The 23,069-nt window shown below is 44.4% G+C and overlaps 1 protein-coding gene across 1 annotated transcript; it reads right to left on the minus strand.

Annotated features, from left to right (window-relative positions):
• Positions 1-455: 455 nt before the first annotated feature.
• On the minus strand, positions 456-17,243 carry sbds (SBDS ribosome maturation factor). The gene is made up of 5 exons (XM_078548586.1): positions 16,513-17,243; positions 13,475-13,604; positions 4,048-4,248; positions 2,812-2,976; positions 456-858 (listed from the first exon to the last, which is right to left on the minus strand). The coding sequence occupies exons 1-5, from the start codon at positions 16,638-16,640 to the stop codon at positions 730-732; spliced, it is 753 nt and encodes a 250-aa protein (XP_078404712.1). The 5' UTR covers positions 16,641-17,243; the 3' UTR covers positions 456-729.
• Between the last annotated feature and the right edge of the window lie 5,826 nt (positions 17,244-23,069).

The raw sequence follows: 23,069 nt of genomic DNA on the forward strand, positions 1-23,069 counted from the left end.
ACTGGATGGGCCATTCAACTAAAGGCCATTGCTGCAGATTTCCACAGGGCAGTGTCTTGGGCTCAACCATCTTCAGCTGTTTCAACAATGGCCTTCCCTTCATCATAAAGTCCGAAGTGGGTATGTTTGCTATATTCAGTTCCATTTGCAATTCCTCAGCCAGTGAAGCTTTTGTGCTCAGACATAAGACATGGAAAAAATTGTAGTGGACCAGTTAGGTAGGCTGTGGCTACAAGAGCAGGTCAGAGGTTGGGTGTTATGCAGCATGTGACTACCAAAGCCTTTCCATCACCTACAAGGCACAAGTCAAGGGTGTGATTTAATATTTGCCACATGCCTGTACAAGTACAGCTCCAACTACACTCAAGCACAACACCATCCGGGGCACAGCAGCTTGCTTTATAAGCATTCCACCACTACCAGTTGAATGCATGAGTTAAAAAGAAACGATCACATGGATTCAATATATATTTTAATTAAATACATTTATAAGAAAAGGAAAAATTCGATCAGAACACACTCTGAAAAGAATATCAATTAAAGTGGTTAAGGATTAAAAATCGTAATTGCTATTTCATTCATTCATTGTGAGCTCCCACTGAAGATGACATGGTCACCTCATACAAGTTAAGTGAATACTTATTGGTACAAGTGTAGTTTAAGAAAACTTAACATGGTTATGTAGCTTAAGTAGTTTATTGATTTTGCAAGACCAGAGCTCTCATGAACTTATTCAAATTTCTCATCTCCTTCCTCCACCTCCTTTAAGCTGAGAACTTCCAGGGAAGCCTTTCCCTTTGTTTCACGTCGGATTAGTTCATCAATTTCTCTGAAGCAGCCAGGATCAATCAAACACACCTAAAGTAAAATCAAAAAATAGTGTAAATCACAGCTATAGAAATAATAAGTAACAGCAAAGCAAAAAAGCTATTTGGCCCATCACATCTGTGCTGACTTTTCAACTGGAAATTTATCAACATTAAAATTGTTGTTCTCAAAATCCTTTTCCAATACTAATTTATATATTTTAAATTATGTTCTGCCTCAGTAGCTCCTTGTGGTAAAGCATTCCATATTCTAATAACCTGCTATTTGAAGTAGTTTACCCTAACATCTACCTTTGTTCCTCTGGGATAATTTTCAGACCTTGAACCCTCTCCAACCTGACATTTTTATGGTCCATCACCCTTGTTCAATATCAATCTAACTGATGTACCTACACCTGATATGTACAGGCATTTAATTCTGTCTCCCCTTTCCCCTGCCCACCCAGCTGAGCCTTTGTCTACTTTTCTCCATCCCCAACTCATCATCTCTCAAGCATGAAGTGACCTACCATCATCCCTAAAATGGTTCCATCCCTTCTATGACTATTTTTGTTATTTTCTTATAAAAATCTCTAGTGCCTTTTGTGTGGACTATCTTGTCTTTCATACTTCCCTCAGCCTTCCTATTCTCGTTTCCCTTTGTATCTTTTACAACTATCATAGGTATTATCACCCATATTATGCTTTTTTTGGAATCGTGATCTTGATAACACCTTCTCCAATCTCTTGCCACCGTCCCCCACAACCGCCCCATGAAAGAAAACTGATGCCAATGGTTCATCTTCAGAGTTTTCATTTCTGCAGGTCTCACATCGACCAAGGTTATTTTGCGAAAATATATTGAACTAAGGTGCTGCAATTCCTTCCCTGCCATCCTCTATACAAGATGCTAACTCTTCCAGGCCCTTTGCAAGGGCTATGTGTGAGCCTATACTGTGAATGATGGCAGGCCACGGAGGAAGAAACCACAAATAAGCTCAATGTTTTATCATTTAATATCCACACAGGTACATTTCCTCCTAACAAGAACCATAAATGAGCAATCAGGAGTGATTTTCTTCTTATGTACTCCCTCCCTCCTTCAGGTACCATGCCCTAAGAGGGCATTGGCAACCACAGACTCCCATTGATTATACTTGGCGAAGAACTGAAGTGGTTTGCTGTTGCCTTCTGCAGTATGGCTGACCAGGAATCTCTCCCACTCTTACTGCCTGCCAGCAGGTGTGTGGAAAGATTCACAGGTCGATAATCAACCTGTTTGGCCACGTTATGAATGCACCTACCGCGGCCATCAAGCCCTGAAATGGGGCTTGAACCCAGAGCTTCTGGCCCAGAGGTAGGGATGCTACCAATGCGCCACTAGACCGCCCCTTTTATATACTATAAAAGCAAAATATTGCAGATGCTGGAAATCTGGAATGAAAACAGAAAGTGCTGAAAAACTCAGCAGGTCTGGCAGCATCTCTGGAGAGAAAAACAGAATTAATGTTTCAACTCCAATATGACTCTTCTTCGGAACATTAATTTTCTTCTTGCCAGCCCAGAGCAGCTGAGGACCCCAGTTGCTGCCCCAGCTGAGATCTGCTAATTGAGGGCATTAAACAGAGATCTTATGCTCTGTGCTGCTTCAACTGCAAATAATTTATTTTTTTCCTTTATTCACCTACGCAGACTTTCACCTGTTGTCAGGTTCCCAAATATTATCATCAGGGCCACTGTTTTATAGTGATTGAATAAGTCAAACTTTGCTTTTATTCAATGGCATTAAGGGATTTTGACCAGCGCTTAGTTAATTGCTTTCTGCAACTCTATTTATATTTAGACCCATTGATCTATGATGGCTGAATAAATCAAATTCCACTTTGATTAGGTGGGAATGGATATTTTTACCAATCTTGGTGCATAAAATTCTGTTTTTCTATAAAAACCACCAAAGAAAGTGATTATGATACATCAGTAAACCAAGAATATAAGTAAAACTTACAATTTCTAACTCCTCAGAAAATTCTTCACTTTCCATCACTTTAATCAATGGCTTCAACTTTTCCTTAAGACGCTTTCCATCCCTTGCCGGGAGCCTGAGTCGGAGTCTCATGTGAGCACGTTCAATCTTCATACTCTCCTTTAGTAATCTTATTACTTCGAGTGCCTTTGTTTGTGGAGGAATTAAAAATACATTATTTCTAACCTGCACATTGGACCATTTAATTGGGTAGAATTTATGACAATATCAATGCATTTGAGAGGATATCGTATACAAACCAATTCAAAACAATTAAGTTTGTTTTGATTACAGTACAGTATTGATATTTGAGAATTGGTATGTAAATATGAAAAATAACCAGTGCTTGTTTTGAGTTTTGTCTATTGGATCTCCTACCTCAATTTATGGATTGTTCTTTCAAAGTGCAAAAAGTGTCAAACCGGGCAGCTAATACACAGATAGCAAAGTCCTGCAAATAGCAAGTGCGTGAATGACCAGATAATCTGTTCCTTGTGGTGGTGGTTGAGGGATATATGTTGCCAAAAACCTGGGAGAAATATGACTTAAAATAGCAGCATCCAATTTTTTATGTCCAACTGTGCAGGCCGATAGAGCCTTGGTTGAATATTTCATCAAGACCTCCAACAATGCTGTACTCCCTCAATTCTGCACTGAACTACAAACCTACGTTATGTGCTTACATTGAAGAATGCAACTGACCACTACCATGCCAGGGCAAAGAGGAATGGGCAATAAATGCCAGCTTTGCCAGCTACATCCAAAGCCCAAGAATGATTAAGAGAAGTCTGCGAAAGGGCTTGAACTGAATAACTTTAAGAAGCAAGAGTGCAACCAAATGAATCAAGTGGATCTTTCCACAATTTAATTAAAAATTGTGAGCAACTTACAAAAGTTCCTCAATTAAAGGATTCTCACATTTTACATGAAAACCTATCAAAAATCAATCAAAATGGTATGAAATAGCAAAGCTTAAAAGATGCTGTAGCAAGATTAAACAAATGGTTTATAAAACATAAAATGAAACTAATCTAATCATGTAAAATAAAGCTCCCATTGCTAGATATCGCACATTATATACAGCTGAAGTGGTAACCAGGCAACCACTTCAATACCTTTTGGAAATCTTATTCTCCTTAATGAGAATCATAACTATCAAAACATATTCTGTAAATACAAACATCATTTTTCCCTAGTCAACGTCCAATGTTAATCTACCTGCTGTTTTGTACTCTTGTTGGCTTTCACAGAGTAGTGGATGTCCTTCATGGCTCGCTCAATCAGGTTTACTGTGTAAGGTCTCTTAGTTTCTGGGTTCACACACTTCTCTACTACTATAGTTGCTATGTCTCTAAACATCTGTTCGAGCTGTGCATGTCGCTCCTTATCAGATACTTGCAATTCACCCTTTGCCAGAATCTGTAAAAGAAAACATTTAGATATATTTGAAGTTTAATTCTGATATATAAAAAAAGGAACTTGTCCAATAAGCTGACACAATCCTGATTGTTAGGAAGAGAGGCATCAGTATTTATTTTTAAACTAGCTTTCTCACTATTACTGCTTATTACACTTTGACATTATTGGTTAGAGGCAGTTTGGGAACAGATGGAGTCTGGAATATCTTTGATTCTACATATATTCATGTTGTTACCACATACAACCACACAATGTAACATCAATATTTGCTATTTCTGAAAGATTACAGGCAATGTGTAAATGTTTCCAGTGTGCCAAATTAAATTAAATTGGATCACTTCCATTCATTTCTCAAACAACATTCCAATCAAAAAATGTACAACTTTGTTCCTATAAGGAGGGGCAAAATAAAACAAATTATTCAAATGCACAAAACCAAGATTGTGTGAAATAATTATTACTATTTGCATAATAATTTGATAATGTAAATCATTTTGTCATCTATTTTTTAATCTTAAAAGGATATACTTTGGGACCGGCTTACAAAAATATTTAATGAAGCAATGTCTGAAAGATTAGCCATTCAGAAATGTACAGTATTCTGGTTGCAAGTTCCACCTGTGTCCAACTTTCCAAGAAACTAAAAATAATTATATTGGCGGGGCATGGACAAGTGAAATCTGTGTTTTCATAATTTAATTATTTCTTTGAGTAAGGAAAACAAATTTCCCAGGAAGCAATCAGAAGACACTACATTTAACATTTGCAGAGATCTCTTAGGAGCTCACAACATACGATGGACAAAGGGAAACTAACCCTCATATTTGAGAGATCCCAGGAATTCAGTGAGCTAAACTTCACATTTCAACACTGGGTGTTGCCAAACCCTCAATTTTCCCTGCAATGTTGCCAAACCTTAACACTTATAACCTTAGTGCTACATTCCTGTGCTAGCAAACTTCAGGACCATCTCAAAGCAACAAAACCTCAGGATTGCTACACACCCCTGCTGCACCCCTCACCCTGTCCCGGCAATACCACTAAACACCAATAAATGATGCATGGTGCCTTGCTGTGTATCCTTAGATTTAAAAATGGATATGGATTAATTATAGAAGTAAAATAATTCTATATTTAACGGTTATCACTTATTTTTAAGAATCTTCCTTTTCAAGAAACTATCCAGTTCCATTATAAAATTATTTACAGATTCAGGAGGTTTGTGACAGATAAATTGCAACTTCCACAGTGCTATCAAGCTGTAAGAGGTCACGAGGTCCTTCCCAATGTCACCAAATTACAGGACTCAAAATCTTAGGATTTAAAAATGCCAAACAAAAAACACTTACTTCTGAAGATAACATGCCCAATGATTGCAAATAAATAATGAGTGAAAGACACTAATCAAGAATTAGACACAATCTGAAATCCCAATTTTAAAAAAAATTCATTCACGGGATGTGGGCATTGTTGACTGGGCCAGCATTTATTGCCCATCCCTAGTTGCCCTTGAGAAGGTGATTGTGAGCTGCCATCTTGTACTGCTGCAGTCCATGTGGTGTTGATACACCCACAGTGCTGTTAGGAAGGGAGTTCCAGGATTTTGACCCAGTGACATTGAAGGAACCGCGATATATTTCCAAGTCAAGATAGTGAGTGACTTGGAGGGGAACTTCTAGGTGGTGGTGTTCCCATCTATCTACTGCCCTTCTCCTACTAGAAGGTAGTGTTTGTGGGTTTGGAAGGTTCTGTCTAAGGAGCCTTGGTGAATTCCTGCAGTGCATCTTGTAGATGATGCACATTGCTGCTACTGTGCGTCGGTGGTGTAAAGAGTAAATGTTTGTGGATGTGGTGCCATTCAAGCGGGCTGCTTTGTTCTTGATGGTGTCAAGCTTCTTGAGTGTTGTGGGAGTTGCACTCATCCAAGCAAGTGGGGAGTATTCCATCACACTCCTGACTTGTGCCTTGTAGATGGTGGACAGGCTTTGGGGAGGCAGGAGGTGAGTTACTCGTCACAGGATTCCTAGCCTCTGACCTGCTCTTGTAGCCACAGTATTTATATGGCTAGTCCAGCTCAGTTTCTGGTCAATGGTAACCCCCAGGATGTTGATAGTGGGGAATTCAGTGATGGTAATGGCATTGAACATCAAGGGATGATGGTTAGATTCTTTCTTGTTGGAAATGGTCATTGCCTGGCACTTGTGTGGCGCGAATGTTACTTGCCACTTGTCAGCCCAAGCCTCGATATTGTCCAAGTCTTGCTGCATTTGTACATGGACTGCTTCAGTGTCTGAGGAGTCTTGAATGGTGCTGAACATTGTGCAATCATCAACGAACATCCCCACTTCTGACCTTATGATGAAAGGCAGGACATTGTTGAAGCAGCTGAAGATGGTTGGGCCGAGGACACTATCCTGAGGAACTCCTGCAGTGATATCCTGGAGCCGAGCTGACTGACCTCCAACAACCAGAGCCAATCCTTTGTGCTAGATATGACTCCAACAATGAAAGTTTTCCCCCTGATTCCCATTGACTCCAGTTTTGCTAGGGTTCCTTGATGCCACACTTGGTCAAATGTGGCATTGATGTCAAGGGCAGTCACTCTCACCTCACTTCGGGAGTTCAACTCTTTTGTCCATGTTTGAACCAAGGCTGTAATGAGGTCAGGAGCTGAATGGCCCTGCCGGAATCCGAACTGGGCATTAGTGAGCATTGCTAAGCAAGTGCCGCTTGATAGCACTGTTGATGACCCCTTCCATTACTTTACTGATAATCAAGAGTAGGCTGTTGGGACGGTTTTTGGCGGGTTGGATTTGTCCTGCTTTTTGTGAACAGGACATACCTGGGCAATTTTCCACATAGCCCAGCAGATGTCAGTGTTGTAGCTGTACTGGAACAGCTTGGCTGGGGGCCCGGCAAGTACAGGAGCACAAGTCTTCAGTACTATTGCCGGAATATTGTCAGGCCCTTAGCTTTTGCACTATCCAGTGCCTTCAGCCATTTCTTGATATCAAGTGGAGTGAATTGAATTGGCTGAAGACTGGCATCTGTGATGCTGGGGACCTCTGGAGGAGGCCAAGATGGATCATCTACTCCGCACTTCTGGCTGAAGATTGTAGCAAACGCTTCAGCCTTATCTTTTGCACTGATGTGCGGGACTCCTCCATCCTTAAGCATGGGGATATTTGTGGAGCCTCCTCCTCCAGTGAGTTACTTAATTGTCCACCATCATGCACAACTGGATGTGGCAGTACCGTAGAGCTTAGGTCTGATCTGTTGATTGTGGGATCGCTTAGCTCTGTCTATCACTTGCTGCTTACGTTGTTTGGTATGCAAATAGTCCTGTGTTATAGCTTCACCAGGTTGACACCTCAATTTTAGGTACGCCTGGTGCTGCTCCTGGCATGGACTCCTGCACTCTTCATTGAACCAGGGTTGATCCCCTGGCTTGATGGCAATGGTAGAGTGGGGTAACGCCAGGCCATGAGGTTACAGATTACGTTCCAGTACAATTCAGCTGCTGCTCATGGCCCACAGCACCTCATGGATGCCCAGTCTTCAGTTGCTAGATCTGTTTGAAATCTATCCCATTTAGCATGGTGGTAGTGCCACACAACACGATGGAGGGTATCATCAATGTGAAGGCTGGACTTTGTCTCCATGACGACTCTGCGGTGGTCACTCCTACCGATACTGTCATAGACAGATGCATCTGCGGCAGGCAGGTTGGTGAGGATGAGGTCAAGTATGTTTTTCCCTTCTGTTGGCTCCCTCACCACCTGCCGCAGACCCAGTCTAGCAGCTATGTCATTTAGGACTCGGCCAGCTTGGTCAGTAGTGGTGCTACCGAGCCACTCTTGGTGATGGACATTGAAGTCCCCCACCCAGAGTACATTCTGCACCTTTGCCACTCTCAATGCTTCCTCCAAGTGGTGTTCAACATGGAGGAGCACTGATTCATCAGCTGAAGGAGGATGGTATGTGGTAATCAGCAGGAGGTTTCCTTACCCATGTTTGACCAGATGCCATGAAACTTCATGGGGTCCGGAGTCGATGTTGAGGGCTCCCAGGGCAACTCCCTCCCGACTGTATAACACTGTGCTGTCACCTCTGCTGGGTCTGTCCTGCCTGTGGGATGGGGCATACCCAGGGATGGTGATGGTGATGACTGGGACATTATCTATAAGATATGATTCAGTGAGGATGACTATGTCAGGCTGTTGCTTGACTAGTCTGTGAGACAGCTCTCCCAATTTTGACAGTAATCCCCAGATGTTAATAAGGAGGACTTTGCAGGGTCGACAGGGCTGAGTTTACCATTGTTGTTTCTGGTGCCTAGGTTGATGCCAGGTGGTTCTTCCAGTTTCATTCCTTTGTTTGAGACTTTGCAGAGGTTTGATACAACTGAGTGGCTTGCTAGGCCATTTCAGAGGGCATTTAAGAGTCAACCACATTGCTGTAGGTCTAGAGTCACATGTAGGCCAGACCAGGTAATGACGGCAGATTTCCTTCCCCAAGGGACATTGGTGAACCAGATGGGTTTTTACAACAATCGACAATGGTTTCATGGTCATCATTAGACTTTTAATTCCAGATTTTTATTAAATTCAAATTCCACCATCTGCCTTGGTGGGATTTGAACCCAGGTCCCCAGAGCATTACCCTGGGTCTGTGGATTACTAATATTGGACCACATACTATATTAATATCAAGCGGCACTTACACAGCAATAACCTGCTCACCGATACTCGGGTGCAGTTCCGCCAGGGCCAATCAACTCCTGACCTCATTACAGCCTTGGTCCAAACATCAAGAAAAGAGCTGGATGTAAGCAGTGAGCTGAGAGTGACTGCCCTTGGCACAAAGCATTTGACCGAGTGTGGCATCAAGGAGCTCTAGGAAAATTGGGGAATGGGGGAAAACGCTCTACAGGTTCAAGTCATACCTAGCACAAAGGAAGATGGTTGAGGCCAATCGTCTCAGCCCAGGAGCATCACTGTAGGAGTTCCAACACAGATGCCAGGTAATGACCATCTCCAAGAGAGAATCTAACCATCTCCCCATGCATTCAATGGAAATGCCATGGCTGAAACTCCACTGTCAATATCCTGGGCTGGGGCTTACCATTGACTGGAAACTTAACTTGGTAAGCCACATAAATATTGTGGCTAAAAGAGCAGGTCAGAGGCTGGGAATTCTGCAGCAAGTAACTCAGCTCTTAGCTCCCCAAAACCTGTATACCATCGACAAGGCACAGGTCTGAGTATGGTGGAATACTCTCCACTTACTTGCATGAGTGCAACTCCAACATCACTCAAGAAGCCCTGTCCACCACCTTAAATATTCATTCCCTCTGTTGCCAACACACAGTGGCAGCAGTGTGTACCATATTTAAGTTGCACTGCAACAACTTCCAAACCTGCTCCTTCTACAACCGAGAAGGACAAGGGCAGCAGATGCATGGACCCACCACCACCTGCAAGTTCCCACCCACCATTCTGACTTGGAACTATATCACCGTTCTTTCACTGTCGCTGGGTCAAAATCCTGAACTCCCTTCCTGATAGCACTGTGGGTGTACCTGCATTAACGGACTGCAGCAGTTCAAGAAGCTGGCTCACCACCACCTTCTTTAAGTGAGATTTAAAGGAATTCAGCTTTCCTCACATTGCAGCATTTGAGGTATGGATCTGAAACATTAACCTAGAAGCACCGAATCATTGAAGCACTAAAGGAGGCCATTCAGCCCATCGTGCCTGCACCAGCTTGTTTTAGAACCACTCTCCTGTTCTATCTGCGTGGATCTAAAAATCATTCCTTTGCAATTATTTATCTTATTTCTGTTTGAGTGTTATTGAATCTGTTTTCCCCACCTTTTCAGGCAGTGCATTCTGGATTGTAGCTTGTGAGGTGGTCACACCGCAGGTAAAGAGTGCACAGGCAGAAAGGGAATGGGGTGACTGTCAGATTAAAAGCACTAGTCAGGTAATGCAGGAGTCCCCTGGGTCCATCTTCCTCTCTTACAGATTTTCCGTTTTGGATACTGCTGGGGGAGATGGTTTCTCAGGGGAATGCAGCAAGAGCCAAGTCCGTGGCAACACCAGTGGCTCAGCTGCACGGACAGTGGGGGGTGGGAGAATGAAGGATAGAAAAGTAGAAAGCAAAATTGGAAGGCAGAGGAAATAATGGCTAGCAGCAAATAGGGCCATAGTACAAAAGATGATGTGTAACAATGTTAAAAAGACACATCTAAAGGCACTGTATCTGAATGCATGGAGCATTCGCAATAAGGTAGACAAATTAACAGCACAAATAGATGTACAATACGATTGCAATTATGGACACATGGCTGCAGGGTGACTAAGGCTGGGAGCTGACTATCCAAGGGTACTCAATATTCAGGATGAACAGGCAAAAGGAAAAGGAGGTGGGGTGGCATTGTTAGGTAAGGATGAAATCAGTGCGATAGTGAGAGGATTTCGGGTCATAAAATCTAGATGTAGAATCAGTCTGGGTGGAGCTAAGAATCAACAAGGGGTGGAAAACATTAGTGGGAGGTGTCTACAGGCCTCCAAACAGTAGCGGTAAAGTAGGGGATGGCATTAAACAGGAAATTAGAGATGCATGTAACAAGGGTGCTGCAGTAATCATGGGTGACTTTAATCTACATATAGACTGGGGAAACCAAATTAGCAATAACACTGTGGCAGATGAATTCCTGAGTGTGTACAGGATGGATGTTTTGACCAGTACATCGAGGAACCAACTAGGGAAGAGGCTATCATAGATTTGGTGTTGTCCAATGAGAAGGGGTTAATTAATAATCTTGTTGTGCGGGGTCATCTAGTGATCATAATATGATTTAATTCCTCATTAGGGTGGAAAGTGAAGTAGTCCGATCCGAAAGTAGGGCCCTAAATCTAAACAAAGGAAACTACGAAGGTATGAGGTGCAAGTTGGCTTAGATTAGGAAACTTCATTAAAAGGCATGATGGTGGATAGGCAATGGCTAACATTTAAGGAACTAATGTATGCATTGCAACAGCTATACATTCCTTTCTGGCGCAAAAGCACAACAGGAAAAGTGGTCCAACCGTGGTTAACAAAATAAATTAAGAATAGTATTAGATCCAAAAAGGAGTCACAAAGTTGCTAGAAAAAGTCGCAAGCCTGAGGATTGGCAGCAGTTTACAATTCAGCAAAGTAGGGCCAAGAGATTGATTAAGAGGGGAAAAATAGTGTATGAGAGTAAACTTGCAAGGAACATAAAAGTAGACTGTAAAAGCTTCTGCAAGTATGTAAAAAGAAAAAGATTAGTGAAGACAAATGTAGGTCCCTTACAGTCCGAAACAGGAGAATTTATACTAGATAACAAGGAAATGGCAGAGTAATTAAACATCTACTTTGGTTTTGTCTTCACAGAGGAAGACACAAATAACTTCCCAGAAATGCGAGGGAACCAAGGGTCCGGTTAGGAGGAGGAATTGAAGGAAATTAGTATTACTAAAACAATAGTTCTGGAGAAATTAATGGGACTGAAAGGCGATAAATCCCCATGGCCTGACTATCCACATCCCAGGGCACTAAAGGAGATGGCCACGAAACTAGCGGATGCATTAGTCATCATCTTCCAAAATTCTACAGATCCTGGAACAGTCCCGGCAGATTGGAGGGTGACAAATGTAACCCCACTATTTAAAGGAGGAGAAAACTGGGAATTACAGACCCATTAGCCTAGCAATAGTAGGGAAAATGCTCAAGTCTATTATAAAGGACACTTAGAAAATATCAACGGGATTAGACAAGGTCAACATGGGTTTATGAAAGGGAAATCATGTTTGATGAACCTACTGGAGTTTTTTGAGGACATAACAAGCAGAATAAATTAGGAAGAACCAGTGGATGTGGCGTATTTGGATTTTCAGAAAGCTTTTGATAAAGTTCCATGAGGTTGGTGTGCAAAATTAAAGCACATGGGATTGGAGGTAATACATCGGCATGGATTGAGAATTGGCTAGCAGACAGGGAACAGAGAGTAGGAATAAATGGGTCTTTTTCAGAGTGGCGGGTGGTGACTAGTGGGATACTGCAGGGATCAGTGCTTGGGCCCCAGCTATTCACAATTTATATCAATGATTTGGATGAGGGAACCAAATGTAATATTTCCAAGTTTGCTGATGACATGAAACTTGGTGGGAGTGTGAGCAGCGAGGAGGATGTTAAGAGGTTCAAGGCGATTTAGACAAGTTGAGTGGGCAAATACATGAAAGATGCAGTATAACGTGGATAAGTGTGAAGTTATTTACTTCGGTAGGAAAAACTGAATGGCAGAGTATTATTTAAACGGTGATAGATTGGGAAATGTTGATGTATAAAGAGACCTGGATGGGTGTCCTTGTACACCAATCACTGTAAGTAAGCATGCAGGTGCAGCAAGCAGTTAAGAAGGCAAATGGTATGTTGATGTTCATTGCAAGAGGACTTGAATACAGGAGCAAGGATGTCTTACTGCAGCTGAAAAGGGCCTTGGTGAGACCACACCTGGAGTATTGTGTGCAATTTTGGTCTCCTTACCTAAGAAGGGATATACTTGCCATCGGGGGAGTGCATTTAAGGTTCACCAGGCTGATTCCTGGGATGGCAGGATTGTCATATGAGGAGAGGTTGGGCCAACTAGGCCTGTATTTACTGGAGTTTAGAAGAATGAGAGGGGATCTCGTTGAAATGTATAAAATTCTAACATCTGGATGCCGGGGTGATATTTCCACTGATTGGGTAGGGGGGGTCTAGAACCAGGAGTCACAGTCTCAGGATATGGAGTAGACCATTTAGGACTGAGATGAGGAGAAACTTCTTTACTGAGAGGGTGGTGAACCTGTGGCATTCTCTACCACAGAAGGCTGTGGAGGCCAAGTCACTGAATATATTTAAGGAGGAAACAGATAGATTTCTAGCAGGCACGAAGAGTCGAATGACCTACTTCCGCTCTTATTTTCTATGTTTTCTATTGGTCTTGCCAGCGATGCTCACCTCCCATGAATGAATTAAAAAATTACATGCATATTGTTTAACTTTACTGCAAGTAATGTCACAGATCATTAATATAAATCTAATTCATTGGCAATTTAAAAGATCTATGGTCAAATGAATTCAAAAGTTGAGCTTCTGCTGAGTATTTAAATATTTTGCAAGGCAACTCATTTTGTTGTAGTTTCTCAAAACTGACCTGTTTACATATTTCAGTGAGTTCGTCTGTCTGAAATGCTGCAATACAGTCCTCTTTCTTTGCCACCTGTCCTTTTGACACATTTGTAAATACGGTGTGAGTTTGAAGAACTTCATCAAGATCCTTTTCACTGAAAATGCATAGAAGTCATGTTGAGAAAGAGAGCTACATTTACTCATACATACAGAAGGAAACCACATGATCTTTCCCTTTCTAAATATCCCAAACTTCACTCTGAGAATATCCAACAAGATAACATTATTCCAAGTTTTCGATCACCCTATGCCTTGATCCTTTCCCTAACGCAGAATGCAAGTTAGATGACTCGACTCCTGCAATCAGAAATCAAACTTTTGCTCTTGATTTTTTCATTGCGAACTGTCGGCGTGACATCGGCCATCTCAATTTCTCTGCTCCTTTCACCCACTCTAACCTGTCTCCTTCTGAACTTGCCGCATTCCAACCCTGACTTTGTTATCAAATTTGCTGACAAGGGCGGTGCTGTTGTTGTCTGGTGTACTGACCTCTACCTCACAGAGGCTGAGTGCCAACTCACAGGCACTTCCTCCTACCTCCCCCTGGACCATGACCCCACCACCGAACATCAAGCCATTGTTTCCAGGACTGTCACTGACCTCATCTCCTCTGGAGATCCTCCCTGCACAGCTTCCAACCTCAGTCTCCCAACCTCGGACAATCCGCTTCTACCTCCTCCCCAAAATCCACAAACAGGACTATCCCGATCGTGTCAGCCTGTTTCTGCCCCACGGAACTCATTTCTTCCTATTTTGACTCCGTTCTCTCTCCCCTTGTCCAGTCTCTTCCCACCTACATCCGCGATTCCTCTGATGCCCTACATCACATCAACAATTTCCAGTTCCCTGATCCTAACCGCCTCCTCTTCACCATGGACATCTAATCCCTCTACACCTCCATCCCCCAAAGGATGGTCTGAGGACTCTCCGCTTCTTCCTTGAACAGAGGCCCGAACAATCCCCAACCATCACCACTCTCTCTGTCTGGCTGAACTTGTTCTCTCACTGAACAATTTCTCCTTAAACTCATCTCACTTCCTCCAAATAAAAGGTGTGGCTATGGGTACCCATATGGGCCCCAGTTATGCCTGTCTCTTTATGGGGTATGTGGAACACTCCTTGTTCCAGTCCTACTCAGGCCCTCTCCCACAACTCTTTCTCCAGTACATTGATGATTACTTCGGTGCTGCTTCATGCTCTCATCTGGACCTGGAAAAATTTATTAATTTTGCTTCCAATTTCCACCCCTCCATCACTTTCACATGGTCCATCACTGACACTTCCCTTCCCTTCCTTGACCTCTCTGTCTCAATTTCTGGTGATAGACTGTCCACCAATATTCATTACAAGCCCACCGACTCCCACAGCTACCTCAACTACAACTCCTCACACCCTGCTTCCTATAAGGACTCCATCCCATTCTCTCAGTTCCTTTGCCTCCGTCGCATCTGTTCCGATGATGCCACTTTCAAAAACAGTTCCTCTGACATGTCTTCCTTCTTCCTTAACCGAGGTTTCCCACCCACGGTGGTCTCCGGGCCCTCAACCGTGTCCAACCCATCTCCCGCACCTCTGCCCTCACACCTTCCTCTCCCTCCTGGAACCATGATAGGGTCCCCCTTGTCCTCACTTTTCACCTCACCAGCCTCCGCATTCAAAGGATCCTCCGCCATTTCCGCCAACTCCAGCATGATGCCACCACCAACCATATCTTCCCTTCACCCCCCCCCCACCCCGGTCAGCATTCCGTAGGGACCGTTCCCTCCGGAACATCCTGGTCCATTCCTCCATCATCCCCTACACCTCAACCCCCTCCCACGGCACCTTCCCATGCAATCGCAGAAGGTGCAACACTTGCCCCTTTAGTTCCCCCCTCCTCACCGTCCAAGGGCCCAAACACTCTTTTCAAGTGAAGCAGCGCCTCACTTGCACTTCCCTCAATTTGGTCTACTGCATTCGCTGCTCCCAATGCGGTCTCCTCTACATTGGAGAGACCAAACGCAGACTGGGTGACCGCTTTGCGGAACACCTTCGGTCTGTCCACAAGCACGACCCAGACCTTCCTGTCGCTTGGCATTTCAACACACCACCCTGCTCTCATGCCCACATGTCTGTCCTTGGCCTGCTGCAATGTTTCAGTGAAGCTCAACGTAAACTGAAGGAACAGCACCTCATTTTCCGATTAGGCAATTTACAGTCTTCTGGTCTTAACACTGAGTTCAACAACTTCAGATCATGAACACTCTCCTCCATCCTCACCCCTTTTTTCAATATTTATCTTTTAATTTATATATTTTTCCCCCACCTATTTCTATTATTATTTTAAAAAATTTATTTCCAATCATTGTTTTATCCCCACCTTTTAGCCTATTTCAATCTTTTTTCCCACACTGTCCCCTCTCCCCACCCCACCCCACCAAGATCATCCGTCACTTGCTCATCCTGCTTTCTACTCTTAATGTCACCATTAGCACCTCCTTTAGCCAGTATCACCACCGTCAACACCCCTTTGTTTATGACATCTTCTGCAATCTCTCCTTTGCCTTCACCTATCGCTGGCCTTCTATCCAGCTTCACCTGCTCCACCCCCCTTAAACAGTATATGTTTCACCACATTTCTACTTCTCTTCAGTTCTGAAGAAGAGTCATACGGACTCGAAACGTTAACTCTGTCCTTCTCTCCACAGATGCTGTCAGACCTGCTGAGCTTTTCCAGCAATTTTTGTTTTTGTTTCAGATTTCCAGCATCCGCAGTATTTTGCTTTTATTCTATATTAAGTGCTGCTTTTGATTCACATTTTACAGAAATATGCACCAGTAAGAAAGATGGATATTTCCTTACATGTGACTTTCTAGATCAAAGGATTGAATATCCCTTCTATTGGGTTGCAACAAGAATCACTAATACAATTATAAAATATGCTCCCAATGATTTGACTTAATTCTATTTATGAAGTAAAATATAAATTGCCAGTTCTGTTGCTGGGGAATCGGGATACTCACGCTCCGCTCCTCCAGCTCATCACCTTATTCTTATAACAGGCGATTTCAAAGCGTTTCCCTGCTCTCTTCATGCGGACAATCGCCACATTGGTCAGGCGGATCTGGTTGGTGGGAGTGAAGATGGACATGGTGGCCGGGAGCCTGGATCAGCCCGCGGCGAACAACCCACAGCCCCGAGCCCCAAAACACCGGCCTGAACCCCAACTGCAGGTCCCAGCTCCTCTCCCCGAGCCCCGGCCTGGATTAGCCTCCGAGCCCCGGCCTGGATTAGTCTCCGAACCCCGGCTCCACTCCCCGAGTCCCGGCCTGGATTAGTCGCGGAGCCCCGGCCTGGATTAGTCTCCGAGCCCCGGTTCCACGCCCCGGCCTGGATTAGTCTCCGAACCCCGGCTCCACTCCCCGAGCCCCGGCCTGGATTAGTCTCCGAGCCCCGGTTCCTCTCCCCAAGCCCCGGCCTGGATTAGTCTCCGAGCCCCGGCTCCTCTCCCGGTTTCTCCGTCTCAGGAACGTCCGAAAGCTGCTTTTGCTGCGGTTGGACCCGCGGTTCCCGCTCTCAGCGGCCGCCCCGGTGATAACCCATCCCGCAGACCGACACCGAGAGATCACTCCAACCCCGATTGGTTTTAGTTATTTGGAATTTAATGTCAGCGCAACGATATTGACAGCTCGGGAAACAGGAGGTTCCGGCACATGATGTCCGGGGGGAACCTTATCCTGCAGCACATTGTTGCATCATGGGGTGGGAGGGGTTAGTGTTCAAGGTTTTTTTTGGGTGGGGGGGGGTAGTCAGTGTCCAAGATTTTTTTGGAGGTGGGGGGTAGTCAGTGTCCAAGTTTTTTTTTGGGGGGGGGGGGGGGTAGTCAGTGTCCAAGTTTTTTTTTGGGGGGGGGGGTAGTCAGTGTCCAAGTTTTTTTGGGGGGTGGGGGTAGTTAGTGTCCAAGTTTTGGGGGGGGGGGGGGTAGTCAGTGTCCAAGGTTGGTTGGGGGTGGGGGGGGTAGTCAGTGTCCAAGGTTGGGGGGGGAGTCAGTGTCCAAGGTTGGGGGCGGAGGGGTAGTCAGTGTCCAAGGTTGGGGTGGGGTAGTCAGTGTCCAAGGTCAGGGTGGGGCAGTCAGTGTCCAAGGAGTGGGTGGGGAGCTGGGTTAGTCAGTGTCCAAGGTGGGGGTGGGGTAGTCTGTTCAAGGTTGGGGGGGGGGCGGTGGGCGGTAGTCAGTGTCCAAGGTTGGGGTTGGTAATCAGTGTCCAAGGTTGGGGTGGGGTAGGGTCAGTGTCCAAGGTGGGGGTTTGCAGGGGGTGCCTGGTCAGTGACCAAGGTTGGGGAGATGGCGTGGGGGGTGGCGGGGTCAGTTTCCAGGTTTTGGTGGGGGGAAGGTGGGATCAGTGTCCAGGTTTGGGGGGAAGGGGGGGTGGGGTCAGTGTCCAAGGTTGAGGGTTTGTGGGGGGGGTCAGTGTCCAAGGTTGCCGGGGGTCAGTGACCAAGGTTGTGGGTTTGTGAGGGGGGGGGTCAGTGTCCAAGGTTGGAGAGAAGGGGGGAGTCAGTGTCTAATGTTGGGGAGAAGGTGTGAGGGGGGTAGGGTCAGTGTCCAGGTTTGGGGAGAAGGTGTGAGGGTGGTGTCAGTGTCCAGGTTTGGGGGGAAGGTTGGTGGGCTGGGGTCAGTGTCCAGGTTTGTGGGAGTTGGTGAGTGCCCAGGTTTAGGGGGCGGAGAGGGTGTAAGTGTCCAGCTTTGGGGGGTGGAAAGTAGAGGTCAGTGTCCAGGTTTGGGGGCGGAGGAGGATCAGTGTCCAGGTTTAGGGGGTGGGCATCAGTATCCAGGTTTTGAGGTGGTCAGTATCTAATTTTAGGAAACTTTGGGAGGGTGGGGTGGTGTTGGTTAGCATCCAGACGTAGGGGCTGTGGTGGTCAGTGTCTAGATTTAGGTAGTGGCCTGTGTCCAGGTTGATGGGGAGTGGGGTTTGGGAGAGATGGTCAATGTCCAGGTAAGGAGGAGACTTCAAAGTTAAATAAATGACTCACTAAGTCATGAGGAATTGGGCATTGAATCAGTGGAAGGTAGATTAAGAAGAGTGACTAAAAACATGGCCAAGGAGTTGGATTTTAAGCTCTTAAAGGAGAAGAGAGAGATGGATGGTTTAGGAAAAAAATTCTCTAAATGCAATCTAGCCGGCTGAAGGCATGATCGCCAATGACACGAGAGAAATTCAGGAGTCCAGTCAGAGGAATGGGGAGTTCATTGGAGGGATTGGGGATAAAGAGGCTGGAATTGGTTGTAAGACTTGAGGAGATTGGGACCATGGAATTAAGGTGAGTTTTTAAAGAAGAGGTGATGATGATAATATTGAAAGAAGGTGGCAGGTCTTGAAGCGAAAAATTAATTTATAGTATTGCATTGCATGGTGGCTTGGAAGGGAAGTTGGCTGCTCAGTTGGAGTGGTGTTGAGGGAACAGGAGGTTGGTCTTATGGAGGAGGTGAACTTGGAGGTGATAAGGAAGAAATTAGAGGGATATTGAATTTAGGATTGGAGTGACAAGAAGAATGTGGGAAGGTTTAACTTAATGCCACGCTGGGATGAATGACAACCACCTGTACTGTTTGATTCTACCTCTGCTTGTCTTTGAAGGGAGGGCTTTTTAAGAACGAAAAGAGACACTAGATAGTCAGAAAAGAAACAAAGGCTGCAAAATAAGCGAGCAGAGAGGGTACTACAGAAAAATAACATTTGCTGTTAGCGGGACAAACTGCAGACTGAACAAACTGAACATGGACATTCTTTATTTTTGTAACAATACTGAAACACAACTAAAATAAAAACAGAAAGTGCTGGAAAAACTCAGCAGGTTTGACTGCATCTGAGGAGAGAGAAACAGAGTTAACATTTCAAGTCTAATATGACTCTTCTTCAGAACTGGAACACAACCAAATGTACTAAGCGACTTTAGTTGTACTCACTGTCTTATATGTGGAAAAAACAGCTGACAAACTGAACCCTTGCTCAGTGTTAATTTAATCCATTGAGAAATTAAAGGTGTTTAAACAAATATAAAGACAGAGATGAGGTCCGGATTACAAGGGAGTTTAATTGTTACGTTCCAAGCTAGTGGTTAGCTGTGGGCCAACTTTCATAAAAAGCAGGCAAACAGACTACTTAAAGGAACAATTTACTTCACTTTCCCTTAGTAGATTGCTGCAACAGATCTGAATCAATAATTTCAATTCATCTTTACTAATGTTCCAGTACCAGTTTATACTATTATACGCTGTAGCACAAGAGATGCTTCAAAGAACAAATTACCAGATCCCAGCACAGTTGTGGTAAACTGGCTTTGGGTCTGTCTAGTGGAGGTCATAAAGGATTGAAATGTCAGGGTTCAGTGTCAGGAGATGGAGACTGACTGGGAGAAAATGGCATGTGAGGGAACAGAATTGGACTCTGGTGGAGGGATGAAAGGTTAAGGAAAGGGGAGTGGATTGGGTGTAAACCATCAGGACAACAAAGCTGTATCTGACTAATATTTTTAATGACAGCATGTTTTTAATGCAGACCATTTGGGTGGTCAAGAAAATTTAAGAATTTTCATAATGTTATTGGAATTTATTGTAAGGTAGGAATAATGTGTGTGTAGGGGGGACTTAAATGAAATAAAGACCTGGAGGCTTTGATGTATCAGAAGAGAAGCTAGGTTTGAAATGTTAAATAGATAAACATGGCTGAAGTTTTAGAATGTGAGGTATAAAGGAAAAATTTGCATTTTTAGATAAACCAGAATATTTTGAATTTCAGAAGAGGTGGTGAAATGTTACACTTAGCCAGAAGAAGCCAAACAATGTGTTTAATTTTCCCTAAGCTTACTGATAAAATTGATACTATGAAAGATTTTTATTATTAGAAAAGTAGAGTTGAAAAGTCATATTGGGACAATTAAGAAGGCAGAAACCTGTATAAAGGAGATGGGGTTATGAGTAAGAGTTCAATGAAGAGTGCAGGAGGGCATGCCAGGAGCAGCACCAGGCATACCTAAAAATGAGGTGTCAACCTGGTGAAGCTATAAAACAGGATTACTTGCATGCCAAACAGCATAAGCAGCAAGTGATAGACAGAGCTAAGCGATCCCAGAACCAACAGATCAGATCTAAGCTCTGCAGTCCAGCTACATCCAGTCGTGAATGGTGGTGGACAATTAAACAACTCACTTGAGGAGGTGGCTTCACAAATATCCCCATCCTCAATGATGGGGGAGCCCAGCACATCAGTGCAAAAGATAAGGCTGAAGCATTTGCAACAATCTTCAGCCAGAAATGCCGAGTGGATGATCCATCTCGGCCTCCTCCGGAGGTCCCCAGCATCACAGATGCCAGTCTTCAGCCAATTCGATTCACTTCACGTGATATCAAGAAACGGCTGAAGGCACTGGAAACTGCAAAGGCCCTAACAACATTCCGGCAATAGTACTGAAGACTTGTGCTCCAGAACTTGCTGTGCCCCTAGCCAAGCTGTTCCAGTACTGCTATAACACTGACATCTACCAGGCTATGTGGAAAATTGCCCAGGTATGTCCTGTACACAAAAAGCTGGACAAATCCAACCCAGCCAATTACCGCCTCATCAGTCTACTCTTGATCATCAGTAAAGAAATGGAAGTGGTCATCAACAGTGCTATCAAGCGGCACTTGCTTAGCAATAACCTGCTCACTGATGCCCAGTTTGGATTCCACCAGGACCACTCAGCTCCTGACCTCGTTACAGACTTGGTTCAAACATGGACAAAAGAGCTGAACTCCCGAGGTGAGGTGAGAGTGACTGCCCTTGACATCAAGGCAGCATTTGACCAAGTGTGGCATCAAGGAGCCCTAGCAAAAGTGGAGTCAATGGGAATCAGGGGGAAAACTCTCCACCGATTGAGTCATACCTAGCACAAAGGAAGATGGCTGTGGTTGCTGGAGGTCAATCATCTCAACTCCAGGACATCACTTCAGGAGTTCCTCAGGGCCCAACCATCTTCAGCTGCTTCATCAATGACCTTCCCTCCATCATAAGGTCAGAAGGGGGGATGTTTGCTGATGATTGCACAATATTCAGCACCATTCGCGACTCCTCAGAAACTGAAGCAGTCCATGTACAAATGCAGCAAGACCTGGACAATATCCAGGTTTGGGCAAGTAACATTCACACCACACAAGTGTCAGGCAATGACCATCCCCAACAAGAGAGAGTCTAACCATCATCCCTTGATGTTCAATGGCATTACCATCACTGAAACCCCCACTATCAACATCCTGGGGGTTACCATTGACCAGAAACTGAACTAGACTAGCCATATTAATACTGTGGCTACAAGAGCAAGTCAGAGGCTGGGAATCTTGTGGCGAGTAACTTACCTCCTGACTCGCCAAAGCCTGTCCACCACCTACAAGGCACAAGTCAGGAGTGTGATGGAATACTCCCCACTTGCCTGGATGAGTGCAGCTCGTACAACACCGAAGAAGCTGGACACCATCCAGGACAAAACAGTCCGCTTGATTGGCACCACATCCACAAACATTCACTCCCTCCACCACCGACGCACAGTAGCAGCAGTGTGCACCATCTACAAGATGCACTGCAGGAATTCACCAAGGTTCCTTAGACAGCACCTTCCAAACCCACGACCACTGCCAGCTAGAAGGACAAGGACAGCAGATAGATGGGAACACTCGCACCTGGAAGTTCGCCTCCAAGTCACTCACCATCCTGACTTGGAAATATATCGCCATTCCTTCACTGTCGCTGGGTCAAAATTCTGGAACTCCCTTCCTAACAGCACTGTGGGTATACCTACACCACATTGACTTCAGTGGTTTAAGAAGGCAGCTCACCACCACCTCCTCAAGGGCAACTAGGGATGGGTAATAAATGCTGGCTCAACCAGCGAAGCCCACATCCCGTGAATGAATTAAAAAAAAGAGAAAGGAATTCTAAGATCTAACAAGTGTGAAAAGCCTCCAGCCTCTCAGCCTCAAATTGCTGCATACACAAACTGAAGTGAAGAAAACTCAATTTGAATTCAACTGTTTAGGGCATCGTGTTACTTTGCTTGGATATTTTAAAATCTGCGTTTTACTGTTGCCTTAACAGAGGTGTAACTCGGAGTTAGATTAACTGGAGGAGCTAGGAATTATCATAGTAGTAATTTGTAAACCTATGTATGTGTTTAAAACCATTTTTATTTTAATAAAGGCTTAATTTAGTTTTGTAAGAGACCTATAAGATTCAGTGGTCTTATTACTACGGAATTCAAGGCATGCATCTCAAAATAAATATAAATTGTAAAATAGTTGTGCCATTTGTTTCAAGTTTCCCTCTGGATCTGAACAGCTCAGCATTTACCATCCACTGTGCTATAACAGGCTGTATGAAATCTGCAGAATACAAGTTGAGCTATTGCTATCTTAAACCGGAAGATAACCATGAAAAAACAGAAAAAATACACCATGGATAAAATACTGCATATTTTTCAGATCATTGCCCCCCCCCCCCCCCACCACCCCCAATTCAGATAAGTGCTCGACTGACAGCTCACTCAT

This window comes from Cetorhinus maximus, chromosome 9 (genome assembly GCF_964194155.1).
Source record: "Cetorhinus maximus chromosome 9, sCetMax3.hap1.1, whole genome shotgun sequence".
Classification (NCBI taxonomy): domain Eukaryota; kingdom Metazoa; phylum Chordata; class Chondrichthyes; order Lamniformes; family Cetorhinidae; genus Cetorhinus; species Cetorhinus maximus.